The 17,217-nt window shown below is 43.0% G+C and overlaps 1 protein-coding gene across 4 annotated transcripts in view; it reads left to right on the forward strand.

Moving 5' to 3' along the window:
* ARHGAP20 (Rho GTPase activating protein 20) overlaps positions 1-17,217 on the forward strand; it is a 90,998-nt gene that overhangs the window by 48,630 nt on the left and 25,151 nt on the right. For all 4 annotated transcript variants that reach the window (XM_090029365.1, XM_090029383.1, XM_090029375.1 and 1 more), the window contains 4 exons: positions 5,121-5,270; positions 6,977-7,018; positions 9,183-9,267; positions 12,699-12,776. In XM_090029365.1, coding sequence (XP_089885491.1) covers positions 5,121-5,270; positions 6,977-7,018; positions 9,183-9,267; positions 12,699-12,776 — 355 coding nt within the window. The remainder of the gene's footprint in view (positions 1-5,120; positions 5,271-6,976; positions 7,019-9,182; positions 9,268-12,698; positions 12,777-17,217) is intronic.

Here is a 17,217-nt window from a genome sequence, read left to right on the forward strand (position 1 = left end):
TAAGGTTAGTCAAAGGTTGTGCTATATCTCTGAGAACACAAAGGTAAATCCTCTTGTTCTGTTGCCTTCACAAGAGGATTTAGCCATGTTGATTCACTACCTGTCTGCTGTACCTCCTTTGCTGACTGTTGGTTTGTCCTGCCTTATGAAAGGAGAATGTTAGATCAGTAGAAAATAGGATGAAGCTAATATTGTAGGTAGCTGAATATGAGTCATTATCTTCAAACTAACATTATAATGTGTATGTTTGCATTGTGCTTCTGCTTTATTGGTCAAGAATTTCTTATCTTACACATTTTGTTTCCATGTGTTAACAGCTACAGGTATAAGTTTCATTATAATGTGGATTTCTATGTGCTTTTAATAAAGATTATTCACAATTGAATAAGGTGTACCTTACTCCAGCTCAACACATGCACGACAACTTTGTTAACTGTTTCTCCAAAGTAGATGAACTTTAGAAATTAAAGTAAGTGAGTGGATAAAAGGAGTTACAATAGTGGTCTTCCAGTGGATTTGTTAATGGCTTTTTTTCTAAGGCTTCTGTTAAGTAGATTAATGAATCTAGTGAGAAGTTAATCTTCCATCTGTTAACAGCCACAAGGTGTCCAATTGCAGCTTCTTGAAACTGAAAGTGATTGCACTTATCTTTCTTGGATCAAAGAACGAGGTTCTGCTAGGGTGAAGTTGCCATTATGCTTGACCATACTAAATCAGTGGAATGTTAAGCAGTTTTAAAATTAGGATGTGCTGTGAGCAGCTGCATGTTATAGACATGTCCGGACAAGTGCACACGTGTGGTTTGCTGTGCTGTAGAGCAGGGGTGTCCAACCTTTTTGAATGTGGGGCCAGATCATGAACTTTTTTATCACCAAGTGGGCCAGTGAGCTATATTCAAAGACAAAGTGACAATGAAATGGATCTGAAAATGTGGTTTAAAATCCAAAATAAAAACAATATAAAAGCAACAATGAAATAATACCACTTCTCAATGAATGAAAGAAGCATAATGCAGGCTTGCCCTGGGACACCTGGGCGTACAGCACCAGGTAGAGGAAGCTGTGGAGGAGCAGCCAGCTGTTGGCCTCCAGCAGCAGCAGTGAGGAGGAGGAGGAGGAGAAGCAGCATCTCAGGGCACTGCTTAGCTCCATCGGGGATGGGGAGCCTGGTCTTCACACATGGCCACACGCGCGCAGCCCGCCTCCCTCCTCAACCCTAGCACCCATGGAGGAGGAAGAGGAGGAAGGCGTGAGTGTGACCTTGTGCTTCCTCCTTACAAACACATGCACAAGTGTGGCACCCCCGCACAGGCTCCTCAGCGTCCTGCCCAGGGACCCAGGCCTGCTGACAGCTGGGCAGCCATATTTCACACTTGCACGCTCATCCCTGCACCAGACTGCACCTCCCTACCCCTTCCCCACCGATGTAGTGCAGATCGCCCCGGTGCAGGGCTTAAAGGAGCCGTGTGATGGGGGTGGGGGGAGAGCCTTGGCCTGAGCCCTGGGACCCTCCTGGTGTGAGCTCACCTGCCCCAGCCTCCATGGCTGCAGTCGGGGGAGCTGAGAGAGGGGTCCTACTCCCCCTGGGGGGAGGGTCAGCAGTGACTGGGCAGCCAACTGCCTCATAGTCTGTGTTTGCCAGTTACCCGCTGAGGGAGGGACAAGAGGTGGGAATGAAAGTAAATAGTGTTTACTTTCATTTCCTGTTGCAACCCTTCGGGCCTCAGAAAATGGCTTGGCAGGCCACATGGTGGCCTGCCAGCCCTTTGTTGGACAAGCCAGCTGTAGACCCTTCTGCAGCACTGCACATGCAGGTGTTTGCTGTGCTACTAATTTGCAGTGTGGCAGGGGGGGGTTGGTACCTGGAGATCCCAGTTTAAAAACAAAAACCCACACCAGAAAAAAGTGGGGCGGCATATGTGGCAGCAGCATGTGCTGCCTGAAACCAGAGCCTGGCTGGCCAGAGCCATGCTCTGGCTGCTGGCCAGGCTTTGCTTGCCCAGATCACTGCTGTTGCAGCCCTGGTAGGCCCCTATGACCCAGGTAAAGCTGCTGGGGCCAGCATAGGTGCCAGCCTCAGCCTACCCTACCCTACCTCATCTGGAGCATTTTTCCCTGCACTAACCCCAGAGCAAAAAGGAGCAGCACAAATATGTGCTGCTGCTTTTTCCCCCATGACAACTGCCTGCACCTGCTTGTGGGGATATGGCCTCTAAAAGTTGATACAGTTTCTTTGCTGCAGGGCTCTGATTTGCCAGTAGAGGGCTGGTGAGCAGGGGTGTGGCTAGCAGCCAGGACACCTGGACTTTATCTCTGTTTGGGTGAGAGGGGCTCAGAGTGGTGCATCTTGGGATGCTGGAAGATTGCAAATACCTTCTTTTATCTCCGTAGAGCAGACTAAAGTTACCATAACATGAGTTGAGTAGCACATCCCATAGTGACATAACTTTGAGATGCTCAAGGGCACTTAGTATGAGTTAATGAGCTTAACATGCAGATGCTTTTATTTTAAGTGCCCTGAGCATGGTGTAAATATAACATGTAACTTCACGTAGCGCCCATTTCTACACCCCTATAACAGGGCAATCTGGCTGCTTAAGTGGGAACAGACAGCCTGTAGTAGAAGTCAAGCTGCAGGCATTAGTCTACATATTCATTAATGTGCAGTAGTTACTGCACATTTAATTTAGTACTTGCTTAATGAAGTACTAACTAAATGAGCAGTAACTATAGTTACTGCACAGTAGGGCCAGCACATGGTTTTTTAGTGATGCTTACTGCACAGGATCTTAATACTTTGTGCAGTAGCATATTAGCATGGGTTTTGCCCAGCACACTACTGTGCAGTGTTGTTAGGCTACTGTGCATTAAGTGTCTCATGTAGACATAGCCACAGAGTACCTGCTGGCAGTTAAAACCAGAATATATACCAGGAACTCCACGGGGGTGAAAACTGAACCAAATATATTCCTTGTATGATACCAATAGTGTCAACATAGGTAAAACACTTTTATTAGGTGTTTACATTTATTCCAGCAGCCTTCATTGTAGTATTTCTACTTGTTAGTTATTAAACAGTTTATTCCATGGTCAATCTGTGCATAATTACTGCAGTATTTTTAACGTCAGATTTTATCTGTTAAACCATAGCACATCTTGGTCAATTTATGAGTAAAATTGGAATAGTGTTGTAGCTGTGATGGTCCAGGAAATGTATGAGAGGTAAGGTTTTTTTGTGATATCTTCTACTGGGACATCTGCATTGTTGAGAGTACAAGTGACCTGGGGAAGGGCAGTTGATGCCTGAGAGCTTGTCCAACAACTCTACCAGCTATACAGTTATTCCAGTGAAAGGTATCCCAACAAATCCTTGCCTCAATTTATAAGGTAATTGAACTGTACTGATCTACTATACTGTAACATTTTATTTTGATAGTATTATAAAATATTTTGTATTCAAGAAGTGCGTGTAGATGTAGAGCTGATTAGGAGGGTTTTTGGTTATAGCCATGTTTGTCTAAGGATATAGGCAGGCAATGTTCTTTGGGTAGATGTGATAGCTGATAAGGAAACGTATTAGAATAAGAAGAATAAAATAGAATAAAAAGAAATATAAAACATCATCCTAATGTCAATATCTGTTATAAGATGTATAAGGACTCCTTTTGATGCACAACTGTGCATATTCCTGTCTAATGCTAGGTCATCTGTGGTGCAGTATCCAGTTGCAGCTGTTAATGAAATATAAACTGAAACCTCTCAAAAAAAAAAAAATCAGAGCATTGTGAATTCAGCACAGTGATTTTCTTTTTTTTTTTTTAAACCCATGAAGTTTAAGTGCTTTCTCATTTTAGATTTAAATAGTCCTAAATTAAGTCATAGACTTAAGGTCTTAAATCAGCCACCTTGTAAATTAATCCAAACCCCAAAGAAGGTATTCCAGGTGCTCCATAACTCTAAGAAACTCCTTTTCTAAAGTATTTATTTATAGAGTACTAATCGCTGTAGTACCTAGGCTCTGTCTCCATCTAGCTTTACAATGCTGACATAAGCTGATGTACTCTTGTTCATGATCCTTAGACTTGAAGGCAGGGCATTTTCAGCAAAGAGCTCTTCTCTGTCTAAAACTTCCCCAGTTGGTCCAGCAGAACTAGAATTCAATGCTGTAAGCCCATCTGTTAACTGAGGTCTTGGGGACAGTGGCAGTTGCCACTTCTACTTGTAATGGGTTGAATTGCTGTACACCTGGCAGGCTTCAGCTAACTTTGTACAGTTTAAATCAATTATGTACAATTTAGGCACCCACAGGCATTGTAAAAGGGAGCTTTTAAAAAAACACCAAGGAGTCAATGAAAGGAAAACACTGAAACAAAACAAAAAGCTCCTGTTTTGTAAATTTGTTTCCTGTTGCTTTATTTATATTCTAATGAGCTAAAATATGTCAAAGTATCAGGTGAGAGTGTCCTTAAGAATATGTGAGTTTCTAGCTCACCTTCATTTTCCAAGTAATGTTGATCAAGAGGCACTTTCTATCAGTCTGTTTTATGATTCTTATAGCGTGACTTATCCTAGAGAGAGATCTATATGGTAAGACTAGTATGCCAGTGGTTTGGACTCAGGCAGGTCTTAAGTTCTATTTCCTGATGGCCTAGCTCACATTGTCCTGTCCATTGTTACCACAGAGTCTTTTTGATTTTGACTGATTAGTCCAAAGCGCCACTACACAGCAGACCCTGAAGTGACATTTGTTTGGAATAGGGCAGCTTAACTTGCCCTATTCCAAACCTTTGCACATTGTGAGATTAAGAGCTGGGCAGTGTGCAGTCCCAGAAGTGGGTGAAGTTTTTGCAAAAAAGTTTGGGGCATGACAGCTAAGAAAAGTCTGTTGTACCCCAAAGCCTTTCATTTTGAATAGGAAGGAAATTCTCTCTCGCTTGCTCACTCTTGCTTTCTCCTTTTGTAACCACACAAGCCCCAAAAAAGCAAGTTTCTGGAAATGAAGAATAGTTTGTTTCCTTGATGTTAATGGAGAATACAAGTACAAGCTGAAGGGAAAGGAGTTTAATAATTTGTAGTGTTGCATTTCTGTGTATGGGTAATATATGGGGTTTCTGCCAACAGGTCGCAATCCCATTTCAAACTAAAGAGCCAAGCGCGTCTCTGTGAGATGTGGACAGCATCTTGTATGGAAGAGGTCTGCGAGGGCAGCACCAACCCAGAAAAGTCATTTGTGCTAGGCTGGCCCACCACTAATTGTGTTGTGAATTTCAGGTGAGAATGGACATGCACTTTGTTCACTTACTTTACATTATTGAGTTACCCCATGTAGCAAAAACAGCAGGAGTTTCAGAGCCAGGAACTTTTGACATGCCCATATTCAGTGAGCTTCAGAGCTGCAGCATGAAATGCCCACAACACACTTCACCACCTCATTCAAGGTATGGCATATGCAGAATGGGAGCAGATGGGCAAGGGTGTGCTTTTCAGTTGCAGCCTTAAGTGCCAGGAAACTCTCTCCTAGGATCCACTCAAGACAATTTGTATTGGATGCATTCAACAAAATGTCACCCTGGTTCTGTTTTTCTTTATAATTAAAGTGTACCAGAGGAAATGCCACCATTTCTCTCTCTAAAACAAACATTTTGAATGTTAATGTGGATGAGAATTCTTATACGCTTCTTCACAGCCTTTACCATAGAGTACTTGGGCAGGAATACTTAGGCCATGTCATCTTCTAGACTCATTTGAGTCTCCACAAGAAGGCTCTGCTATCACTTTGGAAAAGGAAGGGGACCTTACCCTGAGGAAATCCCTGATGGCCCATCAAGGTAATTGGGCTGGATATTGGAAAATGGATTTGTCCCTTTACTGACAGAGAGAGATGAGATGTACAGCTTTATTTATACCGTGTTGTCTCTATCCAAAGTAACTGTTCTGAATGAGCAGCTCTCTGTAGTACCAACTGTGCTTTTCATTTATTTATTTATTTATATTGAATAGGTCTGAAACAAAGCTGAAATTTCCTATTGATTTTTTTTTTAATTGACAGAAGCCTACCCTTTAAAGCTATAAGAACAGTTTGATATGAAAGCAGCAGTCTCGATCAAAAGGGAGTCCTAGATTTTATTTAAGTGGAATGATATCGTGTCCAGAGTTATAGACAATCAAAAGAATTTTACAGTAGTCACTAGATAAAGATAAATTACAAGAAATTCTAAACAATAAAACTAAAAAGAAAGTTTCATCACTTATCAAGTACATTTTCTTGAGGCAGTAAAACAGACCAGGTTTAAAGTTCCTTAAAAGGTGGCTCTGAAAATTTTGGAGAACTGATTTTGCAGAAGCACCAGTGGGAAAAATTATCTTCATCTGTGGTAGAATTTAGATCAAGGAAGTTTGAAGCAAAATTCAGTTTGATTCCTTGTACTGTTGCATTATTATTATCAGTTAGTGTTTGCATATCTGAATAGTTTAGAATCCTTGAAAATATATGGGTGAAATTAAATGTTTTTAAAAAACCCTAAATATTATTAAGTGAACTAGGACCCATTTCTTATTATGGCTTTAATGTAATGTAAATTGATTAATAAGAAAAGGCAGTGGAAGAGTGGTAGTTCCAATCTGTATACTGGAGGGAATGCCCTTTATGCTTGGGAATTAAACACCTCCATGTAAAATCATCCTGTTTTATTTTGTACATAATTTAGCAGCCTACTCCTGCTGCTGATGATTTCTCTGGTAAAATTTTAACCCCTGTGGGGATGGATTGGAGGGGAGGACATCACAGGTTATTTGTTCAACCTGAAGCTGGCAACAGGTTTTCATTGCACACCCTAACAGCAGTTAGATAGCCCTGGCATGTATTAGACAAGCCAGTCAGTCTACATTTTCTCCCACCATTGTTCACAGGGATCTTACCTTGGTATTACAGAGCTGGCTGACATGTATTTGTCCATGTTTGTTTGTAATCCTTGCAGTTCTCCAGAGCAGAAGGAGAAGTGGCTCTCTTCCCTCCAAAGGTACTTTTATTTCCCTGCTACTATACTAGAATCCTGAGAGAGGTGGAAAAGGTTCATTTGATCGCCTAGACAGTGGTCCCAAAGTTTTTTGGACTGACAGAACACTGTTTATTCTCAGAATTTTTTCCAGTCCATCATTCACCCTCATCATCAAACTTTAATTAAAGGCACCCACTCCCAGTACAAACTGTGGGCCATCCTGGGGACTTACGGACCACCACTGATTCTAGACTACTTGTTTATAAAGCAGGACTATTCTCTGGAGTAAGCTTTCAAATAAGGATGTGCAGCCCTGCAACTAGCATTGGCTTAATTCAGGGATCAGTAACCTGTGGCATGCTTGCCGGAGCCTGGCACTTGTGTCCATTTTGGTTGGCAAGCCACAGCCAGCCTGGGCTCTGGGCAGCTGTCATTGGCCACAGAGCCCAGGCTGCTTCCAGCAGGTGGCAGGAAGGCTGCAAGCCCTGCTGCGAGCAGCCCATGCTCTGTGGCAAGCAACAGCTTCCCAGAGCCTGGGCCGGATGTAGCAGTCAGCTGGGAGGCTACAACTGGTGCACTGGGGTCTGGAACCCTGACCACCAGTAGCTGCACGCACATCTCAGGGCACCTGGCAGGGAAGGGCCTGGGGCAGCGCAACCCCAACCCCTTCCTCATAGTGTGCCCCAAGCACGCATGCAGCCACTGCCATCACGGAGCCCTGGGTCACAGCAGGCAGTAGGCAAGCTGGAAACAGCTGCATCAAGCTCCAGAGCCTTGGCTTGGCTCCACGGCCAGTGGTGGCTACATGCGCACCTCAGGACGTGTGGTGGGGAAGGGACTAGGGGCAGTGCATCCCCAGCCTCTTCTCCACCATGCTTCCCAAGGTGTGTGTGCAGTCACTACTGGGAACAAGTTGGGCTGGGGCTCCAGAACAGCCGATTTGCAGGCTTGTGGCTACCTGTTGCAAGTATCCCAAGCTCTGTGGTGGGTGACAGGGGCCTGCCCAGAACCTGAGCTGTTTGCCACAGGCAACCACAAGTCTGCAAACAGCTGCACCAGGGTCTGGAGCCCTGGCCTGGCTGGTTGCTGGCAGCAGCTGCATGCATACCTTGTGGAGCATGGTGGGGAAGGGGCCAGGGCTGCTCTGCCACAACAAGGATTGGACTTTTCATGACTGCCTCAGTGTCTGCCTTACCATGCCAACATCTTCAAAGTCCAGGTTGCCAGGTTTTTGGCACTCAGCCAAAAATGTTGCCAACCCCTGGCTTAATCAGTCAGTTTTGTGCCAAATTGAGACCCAAACCAGAGGGTCTTATAGAGAAGGCTTAAGTTAATGGATCTTTTTTCATTCCATTTTCAGTAGCGTTGGCTCAGTTTATTTCCCAAAATCAAAGTTTAGCAGCTAAGCCTTTATCTGCAGGGGACTCCTAATAATGTTGGGGGGTGGGATGACCTAGTCAAGGCAGGGGCAACCTGAGTCACATGTGCCACAAGTAGCCTAGGCAGCCTCTCAGCGTACAGCAGATCAGGGAGGGGACAGGCAGTGCAGCAGCACATAGAGCAGGATGCAGCGGGAAGAGCAGCAGATCAGGCATGGGAAGGGGATAGGCATTGCACTCAGTGGGCGCAATGCCAATTTGTGGCACATCTGCCAGGGTTGCTCCCCACTGGCCCAATCTATGAAAAGGCAATGCAGCTTTAAGAAACATGTTTTCCTTCTGGGCAGTCTCCGCAGGCCTGGTGCATCTTTCCATGCCCCAACCATTGCCCATGAGTTCCCAAATGTGTACAGCACCCAACATATGATCAGGGCAAGGAGATGGCAGCACCAGAGAAACACGAAGGGATGAATGCTCTCTGTTATGGTGGTTTGTCCAAAAACCCAGCCATTATCAGGGTCTCTTCTAGAGTTTAATTACTGCTCTTCTATTGCTGATACTCGTTTCTACCCCTTATGAATATAAATATAATGTGACACTTCTGCATGAATGGAGACTGTGGTCAGTATCTATTTGGAATATTATCCTGACTGTAGATGCATCATTTCCCCCTAAGAAACTGGGGCAACTTTGCAAACACATCTGTTCTTTATCCAGGTATTACTTAGATTACTGTGGAGACGAGTGTAAATATTACTGACTATATTAATAAAAATAAAAAAGAATTAATCTGTTTGCTTTGCTAGTCGAATCAAAGAAGAGAAAGAAAAAGATTACCCCAAGAGCATCCCTCTGAAGATCATTGCAAAGGATGTTGGAATTTGTGCATATGTAAGTGTTTCTGCACTGAAAAATGTACATTTAAATTGAGTGAGAGTTACTGAGCACTAGTAACTTCCGTTGTCGTCAGTGAGAGTTAGTTTTAGAGTTAGACACCTTTCAGAGTCTAAACCACCTAGCATAACCAACTGCAGTATAAGTGTTGTCTGCATTTAATATTAGGATTATGCTTTTCAGGTTAGAAGGAGTTTTGTGAATCAAGGGCGCTCGTCAATGGAGAGAAAGCAAATGTGGAGAATCAACAGTGCTGGGAGGAATGCACAGCATAGCTTCCATTTTGCATCCTGACAGATGCTGGTGCCACATGCCCTGCTTTTACTCTTTAAACTGATATAAACACAAAGTTGCACTTTTTTAGTTTCACAGTTATCACTAGCTTTGATTTTTATAATGGTTCAGCCAATCCAGTGAACTTTGTGTCTGGACACTTCTAAAACAATTTAAACCTGACCCCTGTTATCTTTACCAGCTAAATTGATTCATCAAGTTTAAACCCATGTAAAATTATCCATCTATGGCAGTGGTTCTCAACCTTTTTAGACTCAAGACACCATTTGTTAAACTGAAGACATCCTTTGGAAAATGGCAGATCTGAGTTTTCAGGTTTTCCTTCCTGAGGTTTCATGCATTCACTGCCGCTGCCTGCCCTAAGCTCAGCCCTGGCCCAGCCACCTCCACTGAGAAGAGCCTGGTGCTGCTCCCAGCCCACAGCTGCAGCCTGCCCTTGCTCTGTGCACAGATCTGGGGGACATACAGCCCCTGTGCCTGCGTGCAGTGATGGGAACCAAACCCCCATCCTACATACACCCCCCCCCGGATGAGCTGTGGCTCCATGCCTGTGCCCTGCCCTGGCTGGGCAGCACCTGCCCCAGGACCCTGCCCCTGCCTCAGCGCCTGCCCCACTCCCTCCCTCATTGCGGGGACCTTAATCTGCCCCCCTTTTCCCCCAACAGACTTATCAGCCAGATGCTACTCTCCAAGCTGCCAGGCTGCATATTGGCAATCAGATCAGTGATCGGCCAATGAAGCTAATTAATAATGGACCATTGGTATTGGCCCAAAAAATCTTTATCGATGCACCCCTACATTTAAGTAAAACAAACCACAGTTTTTTAAGTTTCGGACAAACCATTAGAGAAATACTTCAGTCCCTGTATATTCTCCCTCTTTTTTATGTATATATACTTACTTTTTCCCTCTAAACAAATCTTTTAAATGTATTTCAAGAGCCCAAAAAGTCATTGCAATGGTGTGTTCTGTTTTAGTAGAAATCTCGGTACCTTTAGCAGGCTCTTTTCCAAGAAGAAGAAATCTGTATCTGAAGAAATCCAAACATGAGGGATTCCTCCAGAAACCGTGCTCCTATAGATAGGTGACTGTCAGAATTGTTGAGCTGGTAAAAGAAATGTTAAACAGTCATGAGAGCAGTAGCGGTTTGGGTGGATCAAGTTATTTCTGAAAAAGTATCTGAAAATCTTTTGAATGCTTGTCCCCTGCAGCTGCATCATTTCTTCCTAGTTAGAATGAATTCATAAGCTAAACTCAGTCTTCTTGAGACTAATTGTTGAAGTAAAATATGCTAGTCTAGGTATAAGTGATGAAGCAGAGGAGTAGTAGATGGAAATTTCATAATCTCAGTAGTTTTTATGACACTATCATCCCCGCTGTACTGCAGCAGCTGGAGATCCCAGGGAATCAACTCATTTTAGAAGCAGGGGGAACAGGCAACACGAAACATTTTATTATATTGTAGCCAAAAGCAAAACTTATGCAAATATGCTGACCTACTCCTGAGTGCCAGATGTCATTGCTTGGGGGAAATATTAATTTTTTTATGAGCATTCATCTATGTCCTGAAGCAAAATCTACAGTATTCTTGCTACTTTACCTTGATTGCCATAGCAGTTTGTTGCATTTAGGGACTTACACAGAAGGCCATTTCAAATTTTTGTTAAAAGCAAAATGTTATGGGTTTGTTTTTATCTGAAAGTCCTGCTGCCAATTTAAAATTGATATAAAATATCAATATTATATATAGCAACAGAGTATAGCAAACTGATTCACATGACTGAAAGCCAAATGTTCAAATCCTGGCTTTGAAATATATTATGTTGGGCCACTTGGGGCATTTATACACAAGCTCATTAAACAAGCTTTAGTTAAAGCGCCGCCCCCCCCCCCCCCCCCCCCCGCCATTTTTCAGTGCGGGTTTGCTGATGCACACGGCACTGGAATCTGCTGGAGCGTGGTAATTATTACGCTCCAGCAGTCTCAGTTAATCAAATTTGTTGCAATGCACTGTAATTGCAGCACGTCGGAGCAGCCTCAATGTACATGTACAGACACCCCTGATGTTTTGTGTTCCCTTCTCTCCCAAGCTACTTAAAATGGTGGCAGTACCACTTCTGCATTTTTTGTTGAAGTCAGGGGTTAATTAGTTTTTTTTTAGCCAGTGTCTTGAAAATATTCTTTTTTCATATAAAATTACTTGGTTGTGAATAGGTAAAAGGGAGGAAGTGACAATAAGGTTAAGGGACACTGTCATGGCAACATGCTAGATGCTCTCAAGAAAGTAGGAATATCATTAGTACAGGGCTGACAGTGATACAAAGAAAATTTTTCAGAGTGCCATACTTAACAAAGCAGGACATACAGAGAAGGGCTTCAACTATGGCCAAACCATTTTCCTCCTCATCAAGGTCATGTTTTCACTCCTCAGCCTGTTAAAGGAATAGTGCATATAGTGGGGAGATTTTTATATTGCTGATCAATAGATTTGGAGGGTATTACAGAAGTACAAATATGGCTGGGTGGGAATTCTTAAGGTGACGTGTTGCTTCTGTCAAACCAAACTTAACTTTCATGCATACATGTTAAAATAAATAAATAAACATAGCAAAAGGCAGAGTCTTGATCAGTGTAATTATCCTCTAGTTAAATCTTCAGTAAAAAAGTGAGTTATTAAATGTCAGTGTGCTCACCACTTTTTTCAGTAAACACAATCATTGTGTTCAGTCTGAAATACCCCACTCCTTTTGAAAGACCATTCATATACCCCAAATTAATCTTTTATTTGTCATGCGAGCAGTTTAAGAGCAATTCTTAGTGGCTGATTCAGCTGCATGTTTCAATGCAGGAGTTCCCATGTCAAGAATGATAACTGAATTGCCCCTCTACTGTGGTGTGCTTGGGTGGGGAGATGGTTAGGAGCTTGTTCTGGCACATAATAAACAAATAGACCTGACGGCTGGCTTTTCTCAACAGAGCGTATCTGGTTTATCAGCCAAGGTCTCAGCAGCACATCCTATACATGCAGGGTTTTGCTACTGACTAATGCATTGCTAGTCCAGTTATTGGGAATTGTTCTTTGCAAACTCTGTAGTTTTAATGCCAATTTTCTCTTCTCCTTTTCTCTCCCACAGTCAAAAACATTAACTGTAACCAATGCTGATACAGCAAATGATGTGATTCTCATGGCGCTGCAGCAGCTGGGAATTAGCGTAAGTCCTTGCATCAGATCTGGTGACACTTTTTCATAATATGTACTGATTGGATCATTTTGAGTACTTTAACCAATTTTAAGACATTGCCACTGATGTTACCCCTTTCCGTAACAATACAGTTTTATAGAACTGAAATAGAAATATGTTAATAAAATGCCCTTCATCTCGGGATTGCCAGATGCATTATGAGTATTAAGTGTCACAATGCTCCAATGAGGGACAAGTAGCAGTCATGGTGGTTGCTAAGATGATTTTGCACATTGTTGAGATTAGATCAAGTGAAATCTTCGTACAATTCCTGTATCTGGCAATGGCCTAATGTGTCCTGATTTCAGTGGGAGACGCATCTTTATTGGCCTTGATTTATTCCGTTTAAATTAGGCATCACAATTACAGTTACAAATCTGTGTACTTAAATTGCAAATGCAGGTGCTCTCCTCGGTGTCCAAATTGGAAAACTGTCTGAATGCCTGTGCGTTCTTACAGTTAAATGATGTGGGAATAGCAGAAATAGCCTGAGCATGTAACTCTCCCTTCTGTGTGTGTAATTGTACTTGTCTGCTTTAGGAGTTGGTCTTTAAGTAACATGCCTGCTGTTGCACAGTAAGCCAGTGGCAGGGTCCAGAATCAGGTCTGTGAATTCTGACTTTGCATATTCATTTCCTCTTGCCACTGCCTGAATTGGTTCTGACTTGTACTGATAGTAAACAAAGTCCACAGGTGGGAGTTTTTTTCACAGGCTAGTAAGTGGCCTGCTTTGATCTGAGCAAAAAACCCTGTGGTTGAAAAGTTCAGTGGCATAGCTCTTAGGATACAAGCCTTTTGACATTGATACGTCGGTTGGCCCTGATAGTTGATCTGCTCAGGATACTCTGAATGTAGACTTAAATATCAGAAGTCAAGAATTGTTGAACACTGCTTTCCTGCTCTCTTGAGGCAGCATGCGGCCTGGGGCACAGTTTTGAGCAGCTTTAGGACTGGTACTTCATTATAAACACTATACCTATCTGACACAGGTCCTTGGAGCTTCCAAAGGGCTACTCTGTTTTCTAGACATATCCTGAATGCAGATGTTCTCAGCACCCCTATCTGTATGGCTTTGTTCCTGCCCTCAGGCCTGCCCAGTTACTCCTGCTTGAGTGCATCAGAAACTAGCCATAAGGCGGAGTGGATTGCTCAGGAGTAGCTCCAGGTAACTATGAGTGTCCCCTAAGTCTCCTCAGTGCTGCTCTCTGGCTATTCTAAGGCCAAGAGCTTGAGTATGGCCCTGGGGCATATATTTGGGATCCCTCTTGAGATGTTTATTCTATCAACTTGCTGGACACTCAAGTGCAAGTGAGTGGGCAGAGCTTATTTTGCCATGGGTAGACCTAGCATTGAGAGGAAGCCTGTGCCAACATGCCACTACACTTCGCACTGTTCCTCAGACACCCTGCTTGTACCATGGGAAGAGTCTGTATGACAGCTGAAGATGTATCATTGTTACCTTAGAGCAGCCCTGGGATTATGGGAGCTACATGCCAATCCTAAGTCTAAATACCTAAGACCCAGCCCTGGCAGAAGTCAAGTCTGACCACAGAACTTCAGGGTATAAGAATGCCTCTTGCCCTGGTTGCCTTTTGGTCTTCCCTTGTCTTCAGAGTATACTGCAGACCTTGAGTAAAGAAAGTCTGCCACAGTTCCCTGTACTGTGTTTAAGCCCTTCTTCACTTCACTTCTTTTTGTCTATGGCTTGCAAGTAGAGATGAGACCAATTCCTAGGAGTATTTAGCTTCATAAATGAGCAACACCGCATGAACAGCTCTCATGAGAGACCTATACAAATTGGAGAATTGGGCCAAAAGAAATCTTATGAGATTCAATAAGGACAAGTGTAAAGTCCTGCACTTAGGACAGAACAATCCCATGCACCAGTACAGGGTGGGGACTGACTGGCTGAGCAGCAGCTCTGCAGAAAAGGACCTGGGGGTTACAATGGACAATAATCGGATTGTGAGTCAGCAGTGTGCCCTTGTTTCCAAGAAGGTTAACAGCAAACTGGGCTGCATTGGTAGGAGCGTTGCTAGCAGATGAAGGGAAGTGATTATTCCCCTCTGTTCAGCATGGTGAAGCCACATCTGGAGTAGTGTTCAATTTTGCTACCCACCCCCCACCATTACAGAAAGGATGTGGACAAATTGGAGAGAATCAAGTGGAGGGCAACAAAAATGGTTTGGTGGCTGGGGCACATGACTTATGAGAAGAGGCTGACGGAACTGGGTTTATTTAGTCTGCAGAAGAGAAGACTGAGAGGGGATTTAATAGCAGCCTTCAACCACCTGAAGGGTGGTTCCAAAGAGGATGGAACTAGACTGTTCTCAGTGCTGGCAGATGGCAGAACAAGGAGCACTGGTCTGAAGTTGCAGCAAGTGAAGTTTAGGTTAGATATTAGGAAAAACTTTCTCACTAGGAGGGTAGTAAAACACTGGAACAGGTTATCCAGAGAGGTTCTGGAATCTCCATCCTTGGAGGTTTTTAAGACCTGGCTAGACAAAGCCTTGACTGGGATGATCCTGCTTTGAGCAGGGTATAGATGACCTCCTGAAGTCACTTCCAACCCTAATTTTCTATGGCTCTGTGATGCTGTAGGGTATGATGGTGGGCTGAATGAGGGTAATCTTCTTGAGTCTGAATGAGTCTGTTCTATCAGTGTAAAAAATATCCTTAAAACCGGTATGATGCAAAGAGATGACATAGATCAGAATCTGCTCCATTGTCTCTCCCAGTCTTCTGTGCAACAGAAGAGGATTTAGGCAGCATCCTTGATACACTAGTTCTCTTGATACGCTTTGTTTCCCCTTCATTATGGGTGTTGTTTTCTCTGCATACAGAATAGGGAAGTACAGTCATTTAGAACAGCAACACTGAAAAGGGGCATTTCCCTTAGCCTAAAGGGAAGGAGTTAGTTATTACTCCACTGTTAGCGCAGCATTCAGATTAGTGTTCTTGTATACATACTGATCTTTCACCCTGGTTTAAATTACTACTTTGAGTGGGGGAAAAAAGAATGAAAAGCTATCTAGATGATTTAATATCTTGCTTGCTATATTACTCTTCCAAGTAATATAGTAGGGTTTTTTTTTATCTCTGCATTTTCATGGCATGAAGGCTTTTTCATTATGGGCATATTGCACAACTAGCAATAAAATCAGACAGGCTAAGGAAAAAGCTGCATTGTGTATATCAATCAAAGCACACCAGCTACATCCAGCAATTGCTTTTACTAGAGAAGTAGCTTTTCCTTATAGAACATCTTGAATGCTTTCATGTCATTTCATATCATGGAAGCCCAGAGACAAGCATCTGAAAGGCACGAGTATGATTTTTCAATGGTAATTAAATGAAATACATTTCATATGGTATGTGATTAATGGAGCTATTACTGTGGCTGACTTCACTGTGTTTTAGAAATCATCAGCATTTCTCATGGTGTCCTTTGTCTGACCGAGCTACAACTAGTTTCTGCAAAATGTCATTGATCAGTTGTTCTGAACTATCACGCAGGGTAACAAAAAGGGTTTGGGCTGCTAATTTTGGGAACAGTGCTGCAAAGCAGAGGTGAGACTTGCAATTGGAAATAAGTCATCCCCTAAAAACTGAATTTACCAGCCCCTTTCTTTTTCCATCTCCCCATTCAGAGCTTGTGCTGTTCAACTATATGTATTTGCTTCTGGCTGCCAGCCCCGAGGTACTTGGAATGCCTATTTTTATATTCCTTCTACCTCTTGCTAGCTAGCTTGGCAGCACTAATGTGGTCCAGAAAGCTTGGCTTCTGTCAATCTGAGTGAAAGCAGCCATGATTTTATGGGGTGTGTCAGCATTAGTGCAGGTGCTTGCAGAAGGCAAAATACCAAAGAGACCTGAGAGTTTGGGGAATGTCCTGTTGCCATTAAATGGTTGCTGTCAAATGTGAGTCCTTTATTCACAGTTGCCTCACAGTGTATCTGAAATAATACAATATTTTTTTCATATTTTATGTGCAAGAGAGATGGGGTCTTTATTTTTTTAAGTTTATTTCTAGTAACCCAGCATATTTAGAAAATCTTTTACTTCCATAGGAACTATTATGCATAACTTCTTCAAAAAATGTCCCCATCCCAGATCCTCTCTAACCATGTATTCTGGAGTGTGTCAGTACTCTCATTCATAGATCTTAAAAGATGTAATGGGTCAACAACCCATAAAACATGGTAGAGGACCCCATCCCTGTCATGGACTTGGCTATAAGGAATTGATGCTCCTGGATCTCTTAGGTATTTTTATTGTATGAAAGAGATTTCCTGGCTGCTTCTTCCATCACGATTCTACATCTCTTAAGAGAGTATCCTGCTTAGGAAGAAAATGGGAGAGGGCCACATTCTCATGCCATTCACATACCTACAAGGTTATGTTGTTTGCT

Source organism: Crocodylus siamensis, chromosome 1, assembly GCF_052110815.1.
Source record: "Crocodylus siamensis isolate JL-2025a chromosome 1, ASM5211081v1, whole genome shotgun sequence".
Lineage (NCBI taxonomy): Eukaryota > Metazoa > Chordata > Crocodylia > Crocodylidae > Crocodylus > Crocodylus siamensis.